This window comes from Pipra filicauda, unplaced genomic scaffold (genome assembly GCF_003945595.2).
Source record: "Pipra filicauda isolate LSUMZ 115617 unplaced genomic scaffold, ASM394559v2 scaffold13_size5146498_pilon, whole genome shotgun sequence".
NCBI classification, from domain to species: Eukaryota; Metazoa; Chordata; class Aves; order Passeriformes; family Pipridae; genus Pipra; species Pipra filicauda.
Window position 1 is genome coordinate 1234066 of NW_024103874.1, and position 21734 is coordinate 1255799.

The following is a 21734-nucleotide window of genomic DNA, read 5'->3' on the forward strand; positions in this document are numbered from 1 at the left end:
TTCATTTGGAGTGTCACCTTTTTTAAATTCTCTTAAAGCAGCTGTCCATAACTAATGCATTTGTTACTGGGGTTTGCAACCTTTCAGAACACTCCTGTGGTGGTTCATGTATTAAAGCACTGCTGTGGGTGTTAAACAGTGTTAACATGAGCTCTCACCTCAAGCTTCCTTAATTCTGCGGTCTTGAACTTGCAGTGTAGAAATTACTCTTGTTAACACAAAACCATCCTGCCGTGGGTGCCCTGCTGGCTTTTCATATCCTGGTCCTCTTCCTGAGGCCAGAGGTTTGGTGGGTTTCCGTTTGAGGAATAAAAGCTGGAAGAAACTTTGCTCAGGTTGGATGGGACTTGGAGCAACCAGATCTAGTGGGGTGGAATGAGATGAGCTTTAAGGTCCCTTCCAACATAAGCTGAAAAGATCTTTCCAGTGTGGAAGTCTGGAAGTATCTTGAGTGACCATTCCTCATGGGCTCCTGCTCCCTCCTGCGGTCAGAGGAGCTTCACCCCTCAAAGCTGTATTTGATAATTACAGTTCCAGTTGCCTTTCATGAGTTTCACAGTCTGTACCTCTTGGTAAAGACATCCCAGCTGCTCTGCTCAGAGAAGCACTGTCATACTTGGAATTTACCACGTCAGGAAGGTCTCTATCATTGTCTAAAGGTCCATTGTATCCATCTGATGTGTAACCTACTTTCACCTCTCCTCAGAATAAGCTCCTGTGGAAATGTGGCAAGGTGATGCCACAGATAACACGTGAGCTGTGCCAATGTGAAAGCCAAAAAAAACTCTGGAGACAAATCATTTCTTTTTGTAGCTTTCAGCCACTAGCATTCCTTGGGATGCTGATTTGGCAGTCAGGAACTGGCATGTGGCTCTAAGGGTCTTTCCTAAGAGACCACTTCTGGAGTTAGGCATCAAACTTTCTGTTTAAGAGGAAATACTGCTCTGGGATAAACATTTCTTACTTCCTGGACACAGAGGCTGTTTTTCCACCAGAGATGCCCTGTGAGACTGAATCTCAGGAAAAACCAAAGAAGTAAAAGTAGTGAAGGTAATTGTGGTTCAGGCTGGGAAATTCTCGGTGTGGCCGTAGGGGACCCTTCAGATGTGCTGCAGCACAGCTGCTCTGCTCCCTGAGCAGGACACTGGGGCAGGAGCTGTGCATTTCCCACGCCTGTTGGAGCTGTGGTGCAGGCAGGAGGATCAGCATCCACCCAGGTGGGGCTGGGAACGCACCCAGCTTCCCAAAAGCCCCTTCATGGCAAAAAACTGTCGGTGCCATGAAAGCAGAAACTACTTCGAAAGCCATGAAAACTGTTGGCCTCAAAATCCTGGATTTCCACCACTGTGGCAGCCGTGTTGTTATCAAGCCCTGTGCAGCTCCCTGTGGTACCACTGCCTGGTATTCATTGCGTTGCTAAAAGAGGAAACACAGGAACACGTAGCAAAAGAGGGGTGAGACTTCCCACTGCGGTTAATTGCGACAAGTTAGTGACAGATAGACCAAGGAAAATTCCACTTGCAGGCAGACTTTTTTTCTCACTTCTGGTCACCAGTTGGGTTTTTCTGGTTTGCGTTCTGTCCTTTTTTTTATCTCCTCTGTTGTCACAGAAATTATCTTTCATAAGAATCTTTTCACCAAGCTCCCAAGTGCTGTTAGGGGCAGAGCTGTCAGATGGGCTCTCCTGAGGCGCAGTTTCGGAACACGGTGCCTGTGCAAGGCTGAAGTCTCTTCACCCTGCTGTAATTCTCTGTATTGCTCAAGTGGTGCTGCTGGGGAATGACAACAATGGATAAAAATACAGGGGTCAACAGAACGGCAACGGTACGTCTGGTTTTTTGAGTTCTGCATATGAACAAGTAAGAAACGGGGGCCCAAGGGAAGGGTTTGATGTTTGAATTCGGTGTGATGCTTGATGATGATGGAGGTCGCACTGGTGAGGCCACACCTCAAGAGCTGTGCCCAGTTCTGGGCCCTAGAAATGGCCTCAAGCTGTGACAGGGCAGGTTCAGGTTGGACATCAGGAGGAATTAGTCATGGAAAGGGTGTTCAGGCATGGGAAGGGGCTGCCCAGGGAGGTGGTGGAGTGCCCATCCCTGGAGGTGTCCAAGGAATGACTGGACGTGGCACTCAGTGCTCTGGGCTGGGGGGCAAGGTGGGGATGGGGCACAGGTTGGACTCGTTGGTCTGGGAGGGCTTTTCCGACCTTAATGATTCTGTGACTCTGTGAAGTGTTTGGATTTCTCATCTCAAGGGGCCAGAAGGCTCTTAGAATGCTCATGTACCTGATGTCACCCTCTGCTTTTCATTGTGACAGAATTATTGACTGCAAGAAAGGTCTTCTTGGAGAGGATTCTGAATAAAGCAGGATTCCTAAATACCACATGCCTCTAGATAACCACATTTGTGAAATTACAAATATATAACTTCAAGGTTCCACCTGTCATACTGCTATCCTGTAGTGACATTGCAGACATGGTTACATTGTCAGAGGCTTTCAGTGACAGTCCAAGTGACCAGTTGCATCTCTACGTTATGAGCAAAACAGAAAACATTTTGAAGCACTATTTTATTTTTATTTTGAAAGACTGGAACTAATTTATATAGGGTTTTTACATTTGTGTATTCATATTACATCTAGTTTAATTTTATATATATACATAGCTAAAATGCCTTGCTGCAGCTGTAAGGGTTAGAGAATGCTGAGGTCTTGATTCCAAGTCAGTGCCTTCATTGTCCTACTGTCTGCAAGTCTAATAAGCAGTGTAATGAAATTGTGATTTTCATCCTGGATTATGATCTCAGTGTTTGCTGTAAATAAGCTGCCTCCTGGAAATTTGATACAAAATGTAGTGGGGGGAAAAAGCTTAGTATGAGCTCCATGAGTCAATTTTCCATTGAGGTGTGTAAAGATTAGGGGGCTATTTTTCACATTGAGTCACAGTAAGTGAGGCAGGACATTTTTCATCTCTATACAGAGAAATTTTCTATTTCTAGGTTTGATATTTCCAATTTTCTTAAATGGATTGTCAATGGTAAATTCATGATTCCCTGTTCTGTTGTGAGCTCTTTAGACACGGTTGTAGCACACCCAGTCAACTTCAGTTGAGTAATAACTGAGAAAGTCAAACTTATTTCTGCTACATCATTTATGAGCTGTTTATAAGGTTCCTACTACCCTGGCAGTACTGTTTATTATAATATTTGAATATTATGCTTAATACAAAAACATTAAGGGTTTTTTTTTCTATTATCTGGACTCCTTGAAGCACCAACCCTCAGCAGTGTTACTGCGATGGCAACATTTTGTAATTATCCCTGTGCCCCAGCTATTCCACCTTCTAAAAATTAATTCAGTCTGTGAGTGCAGGCAGAAAACATTGTTTTTGTTTTGTTGTTATGCATCCACATGGGGCAAAGGCTGCACAGGAAGCGTTGCACCCCTTGGTGCAATTTCAAGCACTGTGAGCACGACGGGCTGCTCACGAAATAGTGCTCCTGCTGTTTGACAACACTGGCTGTGCTGCTGCCAGAGGACAAACACAGTGTTTGAAACACACATGAGGATGTGGATCTGAGGTTTGTCTCTCTTAAAATGCCCACTTCGCATCTTCCCATCTCATCCACAAACACGTGTGTGAGGAATGATGTGGATTCTCTGCCTCTCTGCTCTTCTCTGGTGAGGCCCCACCTGCAGAGCTGCCTCCAGCTCTGGGGTCCCCAAAATAAGGACATGGAGCTGTTGGAGCAAGTCCAGAGGAGGCACCAAGATGATCAGAGGGATGGAGCAGCTCTGCTGGGAGGGAAGGCTGAGAGAGTTGGGATTGTTCAGCCTGGAGAGGAGAAGCTTTGGGGTGACCTAATTGTGGCCTTCCGGGACCTGAAAGAGCTTCAGGAAGGATGGAGAGACTATTTACAGGGGCCTGGAGTGACATGACAAGGGGGAATGGCTTCAAACTGACAGAGAGTAGGGTTAGTTGGGATACTAGGAAGAAATTGTTCCCTGGGAGGGTTGGAGAGGCCCTGGCACAGGTTGCCCAGAGAAGCTGTGGCTGCCCCATCCCTGGAAGTGTCCAAGGCCAGGTTGGACAGGGCTTGGAGCAACCTGGGCTAGTGGAAGGTGTCCCTGCCCATGGCAGGGGTTGGAATGAGATGATCTTTAAGGTCCCTTCTAACCCAACCCATTCTGTGACTCTCTGATTTGTTTTGTGGGTCCCTCTGCTCCTGGGGATGTGTTCACCTGCAGCCCCAGGGCTCTGCTGTCACCCCCCAGTCTCCATCTCAAACACTCAGGAGCAAACAATGTGTTTCAAAATAGGATTTGCCAGAGATGATATACTGAGCAAGGAGTTACTTCAATAGCCAAGAGGAAATACTGGAGAAAATGGTGAAGTCTCTGTTTTCCTGGGCCTCAGACAATAAACTTGGGGCTATTCTCAGGGATGGAATTAGAGTCAATGCCCAACTTTCCTGGGGAAATCTTAAAGGTGAAACTTTAGTTGTCATGTACAGAACAGTCTTGACCCAGGGAATTTTCACCTCATGTAATTTAATGCCAGTTAACACAAACTTCTGATTTGGGTGATTGAGAAAGAATAAACCATGAACAATTAAGGAAACACTTGAGTAAACACCTTTCCTCCCCCTTCCTGGTCTCAACTTGCCTTACTTTTTAGGGGGTACACTCAGTCCACCCCAGGTCCTTCACAGAGGTTTCTGGGATTCATTCAAGAGAACATTTAATTGCATTTGAAAGTAGTTTTGTGGCCACAAATTGTGGCTTTGTTGTTTATACTCTCCATCATTTCAAAGGCTGGAGCACCTTTAAAATTCCAGGGTAGCAACTGAATGGCTCTTTATCATCTGCATGGACTGTTTGAAGGAGAAAAACTGTTGGTTTTAATACTAAAAAAAAACCAACAACACGGCCAGAAAAGAAAACCCCCCACGACATTCAAATGGGATGGTTCATGCCAGGAATTTTTTCTCCTTTGGGCAGCTGCCCTGCTCCCAGCCCAGAGGTGTAGATTTTGTTGAGAAAGCATTTTCAATTCAGCATTTTCTCTCCAAGATGCACAAGTCTTTTCTAGTGAAGTGATTGTGGCTTTGGGAGTAAGTGTCTAATTTCATCTTGAAGCTACCATGGAAAGAGGAAGGAAAAGGCTTTTGTCAAAGAAAAGGCAGCATGCACAAAAGAAAAACCGGTAAAAGTTTGCAAACCCCAAGACATTCACAAGTCCAAAGTGGTAAAACCTGTGCATTTGCATAAGTGTGACCTGGGCTGAACTGCTGCTGAGCAAACGGCAACCACGAATAATTTTAAATAACATTATAGTTTAATAATATTAAAGGATTTTTTTAAAATAATCAAAGAAACAAAACCCTTCAGCTGCAGGTCATGTTTAGCCTTCCTCCCGGGGTTTTCTGCCTCTGTAGGGTGAGGTTGCTTTGCAGGGTTTTCCATAACCACAAAAGGGACCTGCTAAGTTTTCTAGAGACCTGAACAGGAAAATTGCAGAGTGTATCAAACCTCAAACCACTTTTAAGTTAAAAAAACCAACAACAACAACAACAAAACCAAAAACAACAAACTCAAACAAAAAACCCAGGAGTAAAAAATGCTGCTGCAAAAATGCTTCCAAATCCGATCCTTTTTTCTGGTCCAGCCTTGCTGCCCTGGGTTTTCTCTTCAGAGCAGGGAAGGCACTTCCCCGGGGTGTCTGCAGGAAGGATGTCTGTGTGTCCTGCACCGTCACCAGCTGCAGCCCAGTGGCTCCCTGCAGATAAATCTGCTACGTAATGAGCTCCCTCCATCCCCCAGAGCCCCTTTCCTGGGGCTCCCAGTGAGCAGGAGGTGCCAGAGGCTGAGCCTTCCCCCTCCAGGCTTCCAGCCAGACTCTCTAGTGCTGCCTGATCCACTGGCCAGGCTGGGGGAGATCATCCTCCTCCTCCTCAGGTGATGGACTAGCAGGGAAATAAGAGGCAACAAAATGAAGGTCAATGTAAGTACTGGATTATTTTCTTTCTGTTGCAGTTAATTTAATGACTTTACTGATTTCATTTGTAGTGTAAAATCTGCATCTGGCAGGGTCCCTTTGTGATTGTGTTCATCTGATTTGCACATCACTAACAGAGCACGTGGGCTTAATTTTTAAAATATTATCCAAGTAAAACTGAGAAAAAAATGCTTTATCAAGAACAATATGGCTAAGGAGGGTAAAGGTTTCTACCATGCATAATATGCCTTATTACAAAGTTATCCTGAATGACCCTGACTGGCCATTTCCCTATTTTCCTGGAAACAAGGAGGTTAAATGACTAACACTTGAGCTGGACTTTATCTAGAAAAAGATTATGTTTTTAGCATTGATTGCTAGAAAAGAGGTAATGGAAATGTTTCAACAATTTGAGTCATACTGTGATAAGAAAAACGCCAAGTAATTGCAATAGGAGCTATGTGAGCCTGGGAAAGCCTGTGCTCTCTAGGATAATGACTGGCCACGTCCTGCAGTGCTGTTTGCAACGAGAAGTGAAGCTCAAAGGAGGAAAGGAGTGGTGGCAGTGCTCATTTTTAGGAAATACTGTTGTCCCCTGCGAGGAGGGGGGAATAGGTGGATGGATCAAATCCATTTTGCAGTCGTATGTCAGTGTTTTTGCCCAGACTCCCCCACAGCTCAGGGACCCCCAGCCTTGGCTTTGTGCTTTGGCTGTCACACAACTAAATGACTCCCCCTGTCACAGCTGATCCCTGGCAGCTGTGGCTCGGGAAGGGTCTGCACTGTCACCATGGGTCCCGTGCTAATGACAGGGAAAGGGGAACGTCCAGCTGCCACCCGGGCAGCGATATTACCATTGCAGCATTGTCCAAAGTGTTAAAAAAAGAACTGATTTTGGGGGCAGATAACTGCAGCGAGAGAGACGCAGGAAGCCACAGCATTTGGGAGTTGTGATGCTGCTGCTGATTCATTATGAATCAGAAAACGCCCACCCCGACCTCTCCTCTTCTGTCCCTTCTGCCTCATCCAGGAAATGGGCAGAAACTCCACCACGGGTCAGATGGGATGCAAGGACACTATCCTGTCACATCTGTGCACCCAGGAGAGGAACACACAGCAGTCCCTACCAATGAAAAACATGCAGTTTGCTCCTGACAACGTGCCCCAAGAATTTTTTGTGTGTTCCCTGAGCAAGGGGAAGAAGGAGGGCAAGGACCTTGCTCTAAGGAGTGGCTGTGAAGCACCTAATTCTGAGGAACAGGAGAAAACTTGTACTCATCAGAAGTTTCTGTGTCTGTAAATCCATGTCTGGAAGTAAATGTTGTGGTAAAATGTAATTAAGATACTAAAAGGTTTAAAAAGCAAAGTAATTGGGAGCATATGGGCAAAAACCTTTGGATAGTAGGAGGACCCAAATCCCAGAACTACACACAGAGTCAGGGTTTGAAACATCAGGAAATGGCAGTTTATTTTCTCTTGAACTTGGCCATAAGACCACAGATGCAAAAATGCTGTGAATGGTGTGAAATCCTGTGTGCACTTGCCAGCTCTGTTGATTTTAACACAGCTAGAATGTGATTAACTAGATTTGTGGAGAAAAAAGAGTTTGGGGAAAATTAACGGAACCGGCTTGTATTTGCCACTGTATGTGGAGCGCTGACTTGGGGGAAGCTGCAGGATTTCTAAGTGGTCCTGCTTGAATTTTCAAAGTGGCTCTTTATTTTATCAAGAACCGATTTGACCATTTGAGAATTTAAAACCTGCTGGTTAGCACCTGGTTCCACCCTCCCAAAATCAATTAACTGTTGGAAAGGCAATAAAAGCAAGTCCTGACAACGGTTCCTCATTGCAGCTCACACAAAACTTCTGTATGACCTGAACGTTTATTTTCCAAAATACATAAACAAGCCAAAAAATGCAGCAGAAGGACTTTCTGCAAGTCAGAGGAAACGCTGCACATCAGAGGGACGTGCAGCCCCGTGGCCACAGGGAGGCACCTGCATGTAGAGAAAGACCTGATCACTTAAGGTAAATTCTCCTTTTTCCTGGGGAGGTTGACGATGGGAACTCTCTACAATTGACTGGACAAAACTGAACGGACTCGAAGACGCTTGCTGTTTAAAAGGGAATTCTCTGGGAAGCCGGTTCCCAGCTAATGGACGATGGAGAATGTTTATTCCTCCAGCTTTGTTGGGAGATGAAGAGATTAACTGGAAGCCGCTCTGTAAACATGTCAGAGGTGTCACTGATGCACGAACAGAACTGTTTAGCAAACACAACCCGACGCCTTTAGCTGTGTCTCTTCCCCCTCAAATATTTTAAGTCCCGTTTTCCTGCAGTAAAAGTGCTTACACATGTATTTGTGTGCAAAATGCAGCTGAGAAATAATTATCTTGATCCACACAAAACCTCCCATGATTAAAGCTGTCTCTTTATTTACATTATTTCAATAGATTTTCCAAGAAGCAAATTTAAGACAATAAATGAAAAACATTGTTTTATTTGAAATGCTGTGAAGCAGTGCCTTACCTGTGTATCATGTGAAATAATCTGTGGTGATAAATTGACATTTCCAAACACAAACTGAGTGGGAAGAGGGAATAGAGAAATTATTGTGTCAGGCTTGCAGGCAGGATGCTGAAATTATCACTTGGTACACATCACTGGGTATCACTTGGATTTTTCTAGCAACATTTGCATATATTTTATAAGGATGTTTTTTTCTGCTGCATAGTACTATAGGCTGAGGATTGGGCTTGGGATAGGAGAGGGATCAGGAGATCTTGGTAATACTGAGGTGTTTTTTCCTGTTGTGTACATAGAGTCAGTCTGTGAGCATTCCCATTTGGATGGTATAGAATTTTATATTATAGAATTGTACACTGGTCATCTTCACTGCCTCTTAAATAAATTTCCCCTCTCTCCATTAATAAACATGAGTTAACAGCTTTCACTTCGATGACTCTCAAGGGCTGTTAGGTTTTATAGGGGAGCACGGCTGGAAAAGGGTATGCAAACAGTAAAGGTGTGAACAGTCCAGTCTGTAGGAGGAATTAACATCTGATCCGCACTCCAATAAAGGAGACACACTTCCAGCTACACATAAACTTTTTAACTGAAGCTGTTTCCAGAGACCTGGCACAGTAAATCCCTTCAGTGTGTGACACATTTGCATTGCCCTTGGGCAGCTGTGGGCTCTGGAGGGGGCACAAAGCCTCGGGAAGGGGCTGCAGGGAACACCTCTGTTTTCTAGGTCTGTGCTCTGTCATCATCTCATTAAAATCTGCTCAGTGAGAGAAAAGTCACAGCCAAGGTGGTCTCTCATGGGGCAAGAACTGCCTTTTAGGATGTTCTTTGTCTTAGGAGAGTGTTTTCAGCACTGCTGAAGAGGATGAAACAACAAATGTCAAAGGAGGAAAAACACTTTGATCTCATCTGTGTTGCTTTAGTGCTTATTACATGTTGGTTATTGTAAGGACACATTAACAAGGTCACATAAAATACCAAAGAGCCCCACCCAGCTGGCCCTGGCTGGCACATTGTGGGTGACACGTTGGACAGACAGTTTCCTCTGGCTAACAGGGAAAAAATGCAGATCTCACTGCCCCCAAAGCATGGCCTCCTCTGAGCTGAGCATCCCCAAAGGTCTCTGTGATCCTGGGAATTCAGTTCTTGTTTATAGTCACTGGCAGGTCAGAGATGCTTTTGCTTACGATAGGAAGGGGCTGCCACAGTGATCCCTCACACATGTCCCAGAGAGCTGAGAGTGCAGATAGGGCTGGATTTCTGGCAAACAGCCCCACATTAGATGATCCAGAGCCTGGAGTACAGATAACCTCACTCCACACCACTGGAGACACACTTGGTGGACCTTAGCAATCTGTGCAGTCCTATCAAGCACCCACCTCCTGGAAATGTTGTCTATAGAATTTCTCCTCCTGTTGTTGTGATCACAAAATCAATTGGCTGGGACGAGTTGTCTTGAAAAATGAGGTATCTTTGGAAGGCAAACTGGAACAGGGATGGCATCCTGTGTTACTAAGAAGTAACCCTATTTCTTACCACTAGCAGACTAGATGTGAATTGGTAGTTCTGGCCTGGATGCATAGTTGCTCTAGAAGAAATGAGATTTGAAAATAGATGTGTGGTTTCATACATTGTTTGATTAAAGCATTAGGCCCAGCAATGTTTTGAGTGTGCTACTGCCACGGGAAAGACTTAGCTGGGGAAATGTCAACATTTAGATGCCTTTTAAAACCACACAGTGAAACAAATCTTCCTCTTGTTTGTGTTGGTGCAATTAGGAAGGACAGCCTTGTTTGTGCCAGGCTCCACTCCCGAGTTCAGGCTTCCTGCCCCGCCACCCATTTCCTGCGTGCGCCTGGATAAGGCTCTTCACGTTGGAAAAGGGGGAGAGAGTTCCTCTGCCCATCCTCCTCAGGGATGAAGAACAGAGTCTGCTTTTCATTGTGTCTGTACACCATCCAACAACAAGGATCTCAAAGTGTTGATGAATAATAGGAAAAATTGGATGTTTTCCTTTTTTTTTTTTTTCCCACAATTGCAACGACGTGTGAAGCCCAGGCTGTGCTCGTGATGGGATTCCTGGGGGCCTGACTGCAACATTTGGCATTGTCCAAGCAGAAGGGGGACTCCCATGTTCAAGGCTAAAACCAGGCTGGGACACAAGGTAAAAGGGGCTGTTGTCCACCCCTGGCAGCTGCTGAGGGACAAGCCCACAGCTCACAAACAGGCCATTGTTCGTGGCCACCCCGACCACGGATCGTGTGCAGCCAACAACGGGCCCTTCTCACCAGCTGAGCTGACAAATTGGGGTTCTTCTGCTGCAGCTTCGAGCCAGCTGTTGCTTTACAGCAAATGCTCTGGACAAAAATACAAGGCATCACATTTCCTATTTGGGTGCTATCTCTTTGGGCATTACTTGCACTTTCTGATAAACTCACGCTGAGACACAGCCCGTGTCCCTCTGCCTGGGAAGCAGACAGTCCCATTTTGGAGCTGAAAGCAAATTCTATCTTGTACTGAAAACAACCACATCCACAGCTTTCTCTAACCTTTGCACAAACACCTCAGGTGACCAAAGCCACCTGATGTTAGTACTTTTCATTTTTTTTAAGTGCCATCTTCAAACTGACAGAGAGGCGGTTTTTGATTAGATGTCAGGAAGGAATTCTTCCCTGTGAGGCTGGTGGGGCCCTGGCACAGGTTGCCCAGAGAAGCTGTGGCTGCCCCATCCCTGCAAGTGTTCAAGGTCAGGTTGCACGGGGCTTGGAGCAACCTGGGATAGTGGCAGGTGTCACTGCCCATGGCAGGGGTTGGAATGAAGAATTCACAGAATGACAACGGGAAAAACATCTATTTTTCATATAGGAATGTTCATCAGTAATCATAGAACCACAGAATCATTAGGGTTGGAAGTGACCTCTGGAGATGATCCAGTCCAACCCCCCTGCCCAGGCAGGGTCACCTGGAGCAGGCAACACAGGAACACATCCAGGTGGGTTTAGAATGTCTCCAGAGAGGGAGACTCTCCACCCTCCCAAGGCAGCTGTTCCAATGCTCTGCCAAACCCTCCACGGAAAGAAGTTCTTCTTCATGTTGAGGTGGAACTTCTTGTGTTTTAGCTTATAAGTCTCATATATATATGTCTAATATAATAAATCTAAATAATGAACATTAGCAGCACTCTTCAAGAGCTTTGTGGGGAAAAGGTGCTGAAGAAATATATTGTAGTATTATCACAGAATCACAGAACATTCTGAGTTGGAAAGGACCCACAAGGATCATTGAGTCCAACTCTTAAGTGAATGGCCCATACAGGGGATTGAACAGAGGACTGAGCAGGAGATTGAACCCATGACCTTGTTGTTTAGTTATTATTATCTATTTCTTTATGCACTGAACGTAGCAGGCACAGGCTAAAGTTTGCACTAAAGTTTGCACAGGCAGAAGTTTAACTCCTGAGACCAGTGCTCTGAGAAAGGTGGTTTGATGTGATAACGGCTGTGCTTGAACTAAATCGAAATCGAGGTGGGGATAAACACCAAAGCAGAACCCAATGACCAGTGCTGTGGGTGTAACAGTGCAATGCTGGTGTTCTCTGTGTCCCCAGAACACCCTGGCCAAGGCGCTCTACGACAACAAGGCCGAGTGCTCGGACGAGCTGGCCTTCCGCAAGGGAGACATCCTGACCGTGCTGGACCAGCACGTCCTCGGCAGCGAGGGCTGGTGGAAGTGCTCCCTGCATGGCAGGCAGGGCCTGGCCCCCGCCAACCGCCTCCAGCTGCTCTCTCCCACCATCCTGCTGCTTCCTTCCACGCGGAGCGACCCCACGGAGCTGCCAGCGGGCCAACAAAACATCTACCAGGTTCCCTCCGGCCCCAAACCCACCGTGGTGTCGTCCACCTATGAGAAGATGGAGGGGTGGGTCAAACCCCCAGGCAGGCTCTCTGCCACGCCTGCCCAAGCCATATATCAAGTGCCAGCCTTGGCTGCGCAGCTGCTCAGTGAGAGGACCAAAAGCTCCACACGCCAGGTAAGGCAAACATCCCTGAAAGTAACAAATGTTATTATTGAAACAACCATTGGGAGTGGGAAAATAACAAAGGCTGTCAGCCTGAGCTTTTCAGTGGAATTTGCAGCAAAAGAATGATGGTGCTTAGGAAACTCCCATCAATTCTACTACAGTTTATAGCATTATGTGAGAAACACTGCTCTGGGCAACATATGAGAGTCTCTGTATTCTGTAGTCCCTCACTTTTTTGACAGTTTAAAGCAGCTGTAAAATAGGGCAGGAAGCAAAGAATATGCCATTTCTTTGGGAGAATCTAGAAATTATTTACAAACCTTCCCCGAAGTTAAAATAACAAGACACAGAACTATCTCCTCTGATTGTTCACAGCATGTGGCCATCCAGAGTCCCCTGGGCACATGTGGAGTCTTTACATCCATCTGCACATGGAACATGTACATGTTGCATCAAGTGTCTTAAGATCAAAAACTTGTGCTTTCTTCAGGAAAAAATGAATGGGGACTGTTTTATAATGAAAGGTAAATAGAGCAAGTGAGTACAAAATTCAAGTGCAAGTTTTTGTTCAGTTCCATGAGCTCTTCAGCCCCGGGTGGCTCTTTATTCTGTGTAGGAAAATCACGTTAGAAATGCTAATTGAAAAAGGAAAAGGAAGGAAATTCAGCCCTGAGATATACAGTCTTTTAGGCTGATTTAATGATCATTTGATTTATGGGGCCACCTTCCCTCCCACTGTGCTGGGAGGCAAGTCGTGGAAACCAAGATGCTGCTTCCTGCTGTGTGGCAGATGGGTGCTGGAAAACAGACAAACTCGGTGCAACCCTGATGACTGAAACCTAATTTTCAGCACTGCAGCTGCAGTGCAGACCTTGTGTGCAGTTCCCACAACTGCAAACTCAAGCTAAGAGCTGCAAAGGACCTTTTTGCACTTACTGGGATCTGATTTCTCCACATTCCCGATCCTAAAGGAGCCATTTGCAAACTGAATGCGAGACTGGGACAAATTTTCCACGTTGTGCCAGCAAATCAGGTGGAAAATGTTCATCTACTCATTTTCTGAATGAATGGCCCAACAGAAGAGCTCCTTGGCTCTTCCTCTCATCTCCTGAGTTTATACACCTAAGCTTTGTCTACTCTAACCGAGAATGAAAAGGAAATGCCCCAGCCTGCATTTATGATCTAGAAGTTCAGAGCTGAGCTGTCTCTTGCACAGTGTCCCAGCTGTTCCCACACCAACTGCACTGTGGTGGTCACAAGCCATGCCCAGATGCAGGGAAGGCTCAGGGAGAGCAGCCTGTGAAAGGCCAGGATGAACTGCAGCACTCGGACCGCCCCGCACAGAGCCTGTGGGACAACTGGCAAAGCTCCTGGCATAGTCAGCTGTCCTCTGAGCAGCTGGGTAAAGCCACTGTGATTGAAAGCAATAAAACAAAACAAAATCCCTCAGAGCCCACAGAGAAGCCTCGTTGCTGCTGCCTGACACACAGGGCACCTTCGTGTTTTACTGTCACTGAAAGGACTTTAAAAAGTAGTAAGAGGTGATATCCAGTGAGTTTCCTTTTTGCTGTATAGTGAGATTTGTCCACCTGAAAACAGAGCTGGGCTAAGGATGGCTTTCTTGATACCTCTTGTCTTTTACCCTTTCTGCTCAGGGAAGTCTCTTTTACGCCTCTGTTTGCAGGTAAAGGTGATCACCAGGTCCTGGCACAGGTTGCCCAGAGAAACTGTGGCTGCCCCACCCCAGAAAGTGTCCAAGACCAGGCTGGATGGGGCTTGGAGCAACCTGGGATGGTGGAAGGTGTCCCTGCCCATGGCAGGGGGTGTAACTGGACAGCCTTTAAGGTCCCTTCCAACCCAAACCACTCAGTGATTCTGTGATTCTGTGTCATAGAGCACTAAGGGGATTTATCTTCACTCCTCCTCCCCTTTCTTCAGATGAGAGTTAAGAGCTTTCACAAAGCTGAAACAGGCAGTTGTAAGGGTGAAGTCTAGTTCCTCTACCATATTTCCCCTAAATTACTTTGCTACAACACTCACATGATGGAGATCGCTACCTCCAATTTTAAATAATTATTGTAACATCTCATCTGCAGTGGTGTTTTTGTGGGTCAAGGGTTTGGAAAGGTCCATTTATAATCTAGCTGAGGACAGCCAAGCTAAAGACAGGCTGAAGGAACAAAACTGATTTTATAAAAAAAAAATCCTACTCAACATTCATACTTTGGGACCTTAACTAATTATCCCACAGATGTGGTCATGCCTTCTCAAATTATGTTTTAAGCAAACAGGAGAATTCGATACAGACCAATAATGTAATTCTCATATCAGACTTCCCTGTTTACGGAGCTGAACAGGACATCAAGGTTTACTCCTTCCAAATGAGTCAGTCTTTCATAACTACAGAATAATGCTCAGCCCGCACCTTTTTGCTGCTCTTACACTAAATATGGCTTGACCCCATGGCTCTGTGTGCCTGGAGAAGCAGAAATTTCCCCACTTCCTTTTTCAGTGGTTCTGCTTTTGGTTAGTCTAAAGATTTAAGTGATAAGTGAAGCTGGATTTCCTCCAAATCTTTTCCCTCCCATGGTTACTCAGGCAGATTGTCTTTGATTTGTATGTGCCAGTTCTTATCTCACCTGAAATACAGCAGAAATGCTGGCAAAGGAGAATTATGAGGGAAGAATGCCACCTGCTTCTAAGCTCAGTTCCTGCCCCGGCTTCAGTGAAGAGCTGGAGGTTTTTAATCACTTAAGAGTGATCACTGCAACAGTGGCCTATCCAGTTAAATGAGTTTCCAAAGATGTCCTGAGCTTCCTGCTCACTGCAGCTTTCTCATTATTGTTTTTCTCCCCCTCCAAGCACCTGTTTACTCTCCCGAGAGCCTGCCGGGCTTCAGCCCCAAACATCAGGAGTGAGGTGTACGACGTTCCCTCCACACAGCGCCGGGAGTCCCTGCTCACACAGGTGGGTCCTGCCGTGGTGCTCTCCCTGCAGCTGGGACTCTGTAGAACCTCAGAATAGATGTTGAGGCAAATTCCAGTACCTCCCTGTTCGCTTTTTGTAAAATTGGGAAGAAAATAATTTATTTTTAGCTCAAAACCTAAAGCAGTTCTCTTGAGTTTCTTAGAAATTCAGAGAAACTGGTCCTAAATTTGGTATGCTTCTAATGAACACTTTCAGTTTTACCATTATTAAGGCATTTCTTGCTGGATTCCAAGGCAGAGAGATTGACACTACTGATGTCCTACAGAATTCTCAGTATCAGAGGGTCACCCTCTCTGCTTGGAATCCATGAGGAAATATGCTTTGTGTCTGTGTCATTTGATCGGGACGATTTCAGGGTGTTTACACAAGAGTCACAAGTGCATGTTCAAAAAAAAACTCAATGTCACCCACCCCACCCACCTCCTGGGGAAGAACATCCCATGGATTTGTGATCAGGAGGATCACATCCACCACTGAAGTGTCCTGTTGCATCATCCTGCTCTTGGTCCTGCTGTGCTTCCCTGAGGAGAGTGAATGTCACATTCCCTCAATCCCTCAGGTCACCGGGATGGGACAGGCACCAGGCCCCAGCCCTGTCACCTCCCATGCAAGGTGTGGGTGGGACTGGAGCATGTCCATGGACCCTCCCCACGCACTTTATCTTGGCAGCAGCTGGCAGGGCAGGATTAAGCCCACTCCATTGTGGGGCTCGTCCTCCCACCCAGCACTGCAGGAAGGCTCCAGCAGCTCCCCTGCAGGCTGAGGGTGACCCACGCTGTCCAAACCAGGAGCTACTCCCACAAGCCTTTGATTCCACCAGAGCATTCAATGAGATCTAAAAAGAATCAAAGTCAATCAGGGTTTTTTTTCCCCTTTTCCCAGAGCGGTGCCACTCCACCCACTGCACGGAAGGGCTCCGTGCCAGTCAGACCCACCGAGAACTTCCAGGCAGAGCAGGAGCAGCTTTACAACATCCCATCCAGCCCAGAAAAGGCAGGAGCTGGGATCCAGAAAGACTCACCAGCAGGCAATGTAAGTAAGATTTGTCAGACCCAAGAGAACAATCCGTCAGTGCCATGACACCCACCTTGGGCGGAGGGGCAGGTTTCCCACCTCTCCCCCCGTGTTTGCCAAGCACCATCCTTGAAGAAAAGGCTGATCTGAAATTTCACAACTAAGAAAATGTCTCAATGGAAACTTTTTATTAGTTGAGTGCCAAGTATTTCAGGTTTCCTGAATGGCTTTAGGATCTAAGAGGATTTTGACAGGCTCCTTAGTGCCTAGGGCTGAGGAGCAGGACCATTCCAGCACAGGGAATCTGAGGCTCCCTGGTTTTGTGGGTTTAAAGAGCAGTGCTGTAGGTTCAGGGCTGCAGAAGCCAGTCTTGCACAGAGCCTGTTCAGCAGTGACAGCCGGAGTGGTGCCACCCAGAACTGGGGAATTGGCACATGAGCAACTGCTCATCTAAACTGGCATTCCCAGCATTTCCATGGCTGTTAGGAATTGTACCAACCAGCTGCACCAGCCTGGGACCAGATTTCCTTTCAGAGATCATGGTTTATCATTGCTTCCAAAATCAAATTTTCTTAGAATGCCTTGTTCATGGGCAATTTGGAAAATTCTAGAGTTGGCCTGAAACACCCTTGTCATTCCTTGCCTCCCCTTCTCATGCACATTTTTCACAAATGGGGAAGCCTGACCTGGTTAGTTTTTTCCTAAAATCTGTATTATATAGCAACTTTCAGTTATTTCTCATTGCTGCACATTCCTGTAGTTCCTTGCATTCCCCCCGTGGATGTGCTTCATGCAGGCAGGATCTTTCCTTAAATGTTAGTGTTAGTCTGGATTTTATTACACAAGAAGTAGTCCTGCATTTGCCTTTTCCAAATTGGACTTCAGCTGTAGACACACATATTTTTAAGGCACTGGATAAACTCTGTTCCCATCTTAGCAAACCTGTATCAAGCAAAAATTTAAATTAATTGAAGGTATTTGAGAAGAGTCAGTGATGTCTGCTGGTTATTTATTTTTTGACAGGGTATGCACATGAATGGGAAAAAAATCAAGTGTCTACAGATGTCCCTGGCTGGGGACACTGCAGTATGATCTAATTACCTGTGCTCAAAATATTTTACCTTCTACATGTGTAGCTTGTGCATTTTAGAATATAAAAAACACAGGCCAGTCCTTTCGTGGTGTAGTTCCACTGACATCAGTGGAGTTGCACACATTTATGTGCTCTGAGAATTCAGTTTTGTTTCTTACTTCTTGTTTTATAAACAAGGGTGGTTTATAAACCCTCTGTGCTCGTGGTTTATAAGCCCTCTGTGCTCTGTTGCAGTTGTATGATGTCCCTCCCAAAAGAGAAACTGATGCTTCAGAAAACAAATCTCAAAAAAAGTGCTGGGGCCAGTACAATACTTTGCCAAATCCTCGGAAGTCAGAATGGATTTATGATATTCCAGTATCACCTGAAAAATCAGGATTAAAACAGCACCCTTCTGGCCACTCCTTGGAGAACCAGGTGCTGTATGATATCCCACCAGCCAGGTACAAGGTGCCAACAACAAATGCTGAAGCCAAGGTTGTAAATCCACAATTATACAATATCCCACCGACACAACAGAAATTAACACTTCCAGATATCCCTCTTTATGACGTTCCATCCTCACGGGATGTGCTCCTTTTGCCGCAGAGCAGTAGCTGTGATGTACCCCCGAGTCTCCTGGCTCCAAAGGCTGAGAGTCAGATCTCTGAAGGGAATGTTTATGATATTCCAAAAGGTTTGCCCACCCCTGGGCAGTCCAAGAAAGAGATGGAAAACAACAGTGACAGCTCTGGAGAACAAGCACATGGTGCTTCTCCAAAGCTCCCCAGAGGTGCCAAATTAGGACGAGACATCTCATCTGTTTCTAGTGTGGACAGCAGGAGCAGCACACTCTCCACATCCTCCAGCTCATCTGCTGAGTTGTTTTCTACGTCCTCATCATCGGAAGAGCCTGGCAAAGAAATCAAAATGGGCCTTGAAGTAGCCATAGAGACCCTGACCAGGCTGCAGCACAGCGTGTCCAGCTCAGTTGCGAGTTTAATGATCTTTGTGAGCAGTAAGTGGCGATTGCAGGAACACCTGGAGAAGAGCATTGAGGAAATCCACAGAGCCGTGGATCACATCAAGGTGTCCCTGGGAGAATTCCTGGCCTTTGCCCAAGCCATAAAGGGAAACGCCTCTCACCTCACTGATAGCAACCTTCAGACCAGGATTAAAAAGCAGTTAGAGATCCTTGTGAACTCCTTCCAAATTTTAACAGAGACAAGGGAAGCTCTAAACAATTGCAACTGGTCACTCGAGGCCTTGGTCCTCAGGAGCCCCCAGAACAACCCAGATGACCTCGACCGCTTCGTCATGGTGGCCCGCACGATTCCCGACGACATCAAGAGGTTTGTGTCCATCATCATCGCCAATGGGAAGCTGCTCTTCAGAAAGAATGACAAGGAACAAGAAATAAAGCAGCCAAAAGGGAGCCCAGAATGCAAAATGGCAAAACAAATCCCAGTGCCAAGAAGAATAGAAATAGAGTCGCTCCAGAGAAACGCTCCTGACAAACCCAGCCAGAGTCGGGTGCCTTTGGAGAAAAAGGAGGAAAATGCCACTGAGGATTGTGATTATGTGCAGTTACAGGTCAGTAAAACTGGGCTTTACTTTCTATGTTCTTCATTGTTTGCAGATATTAAGCTATTGCCACTATTTTACCTTTGCATCAATGCCAGATTCAGTTTGCACTACTTCCCATTTTCCAGACTGATTTTTTTCCAGTGCTGGGTGGCACATGTGAAATGAGAATCATTTTAATCCATAAAGAGAACTGGAGTTTGAGAATTTATCCAGCCAGCACCAAACAAAACATCTTTATAATCTGTTTCAATTCCTTTGGGAGACAGGTTTTAGCTGGGGGTTTGCAAATCCTTTCTTCTCTTTTGCCTTTTAGTTCTCTTCTTGCCAGTTCATTGTGTTTGGCTCTGACATGACTGGACAAGAAATGTTACTTTCTAACTTGAGGTGCATGTTTTCATAGAAAATTTTGCTGTAACAAATCAAACTCTTACTGTGAATTATCAAATTTATTTGTTAGAATCATTCTGGATGTTTGTTGGAACCATTCTCCTTAGAACTACTGAAATATCTACCAAGAACATCTCTCTTGGTTTCACAAAGAAATGTTGGCGTGTCCTTAGGATTTAGGAAAGGTTATTTTGTTCATGTTGCTTTCAGTTTTAGATCTTGCAGGAGGAGACACTATATTTTTAGTAGGAAAAAACCTACAGTTTTTTCTAATAAATGTACCATTGTTGTCCATAACATGAAGGCTGCAGAGCAAGTAGTTGTTTCCTCGTGAAATAAGAGAAAAACATATTTATATTTAAATCTTCTTGTAAGTCATTTCAACTTTGCTTTCATTTTAATTTATAACAGGCACAGAAAATCATTTCAGGTAAAGAAGTAGCAAAGAAGAGCACAGATTCAAAACTGAAGGTATTTCTGATTTTGAAAACTATTATTTATGAGGACTTCTAGTCCCTGATTTCTGTGCTTGCCAAAATTCAAAGCATTCAGACACACATCTCTATCCATAATCTATTTGCTTTTCATTGTTCATTTCCCAGAACTCAATCTTAGAATTACTGCTGAAAATTGTGAAAAACATTTATTTTCCTCAAACATAATGAAGCCCTCCAGTTCAACGTCATATTATTTATTTTCTTGTCTTTGTGCATCATTTGGGATAAGGCTGTGAGGACTAGTATTTCAAAATATCTTGTCATGCACTGGTACAAAATTGACTCTTGTTTTGTCCATTTTAATCATTCATAACCCCGATTAAGCCCAGTAAAGATTAATGTTTTGTATTATCTGAAAGCTTCAAATCCAGAACGTGTAAAGGGTTGGTGTTTGGCTGCAGCACTTTGTGTGCTATCCATTATTAAAATCGTATTTAGGGGCAAAAAGGCAATTGGGAGAATTTCCAATACTTTATGGGAAGAGAAATTATTGTAAAAGCTCCTGGGCTGGGGCAATTTGGAGAGTATGAACTAAGAATTTAGGCTGGAGCAACTAAAGAAACAATCAGTGTGTGACACCGAGATGAATGTTTTTTTAAACCTTTCTCCAGGCTTTGCCAACTGCAAAAAAGGCTGGAATTCAAAGCAAGCAGGACTATGCCAAGAAAATCCCTCTCCCCGAGCACTGCAGGCTGTGTTTCGCTGCCCTGCACAAGGCCATCGGGGTGTTCACCAACAGCCTGAACAACAGCCAGCCCCCCGAAGTGTTCATATCCCACAGCAAACTGATCATCATGGTGGGACAAAAGCTGGTGGATTCTCTGTGCCAGGAGACTCAGGAAAGGGATGCCCGGAGCGACGTCCTCCACAGCAGCAGCCGGTTCTGCAGCCTCTTGAAGAACCTGGCTCTGGCCACCAAAAATGCTGCCATAAAATATCCCAATGCGGATGCCACGAGGGAACTTCGGGATCGGACCGAGGAGCTGTCCAAGTACACGCAGCAGTTCAGAGCAATGATGGAATGAGACACGGAATGTCACTGTTTTCACACATTCTCCACTGCTGTTGCCCCTTTGGCAGCTAAAGGGGAGCAAAACCAGCTCAGTGACACCAATTTTCAGTCACCTCAAAGTTCCTGCCGGGAGTTCCCGGGGTGCTGATGCAATTTTAGCAGGTGAAAATCCAGACAACAGCAGATGTAGGAGAAGATTTGTAGAATTAAATCTATTCTTTCTTCTCCACTGTTCAGATCCTGCCTGGAAATATCATCGTCGGAGTGGCTGGGCAGGAATGTTTGCTGTGTATTAGAGCAAAATGGTTTTATTATCTGACTTATTTCTTATTTTTTATTCTCTCTATAGGTCAGATAACTGTCTTTTCCTTTTGTATTTTTTTTCTATTCAGGCATGCAAAGTCTATCTCCAGATTTAGCTGCACAATGTTCTGTAGCTTATGATCAATTGTTTCCTGAGGACTTTACTCAGAACTTGTAGTTACAGTATTTTTTCCCAAGCAGCTGCAAAGCTAATTTTTGGGTTTAACATACAAATGCAACAAACCTATTATGGTACAAAATCTGGTACTAAACATAGCCTAGATATTAATGGGGAATGCTCCAGGCTGGCACCTGAGCACAGAGGAAAACT

The 21734-nt window shown here is 45.3% G+C and overlaps 1 protein-coding gene across 1 annotated transcript; it reads left to right on the forward strand.

Annotated features, from left to right (window-relative positions):
• The first annotated feature begins 1763 nt into the window (after positions 1-1763).
• On the forward strand, positions 1764-21485 carry CASS4 (Cas scaffold protein family member 4). Its single transcript, XM_027710696.2, has 7 exons — positions 1764-1824; positions 12130-12552; positions 15406-15510; positions 16414-16563; positions 17873-19210; positions 20003-20062; positions 20700-21485. Exons 1-7 carry the CDS (start codon positions 1780-1782, stop codon positions 21111-21113), a joined length of 2535 nt encoding a protein of 844 aa, XP_027566497.2. The 5' UTR covers positions 1764-1779; the 3' UTR covers positions 21114-21485.
• Positions 21486-21734: the final 249 nt, after the last annotated feature.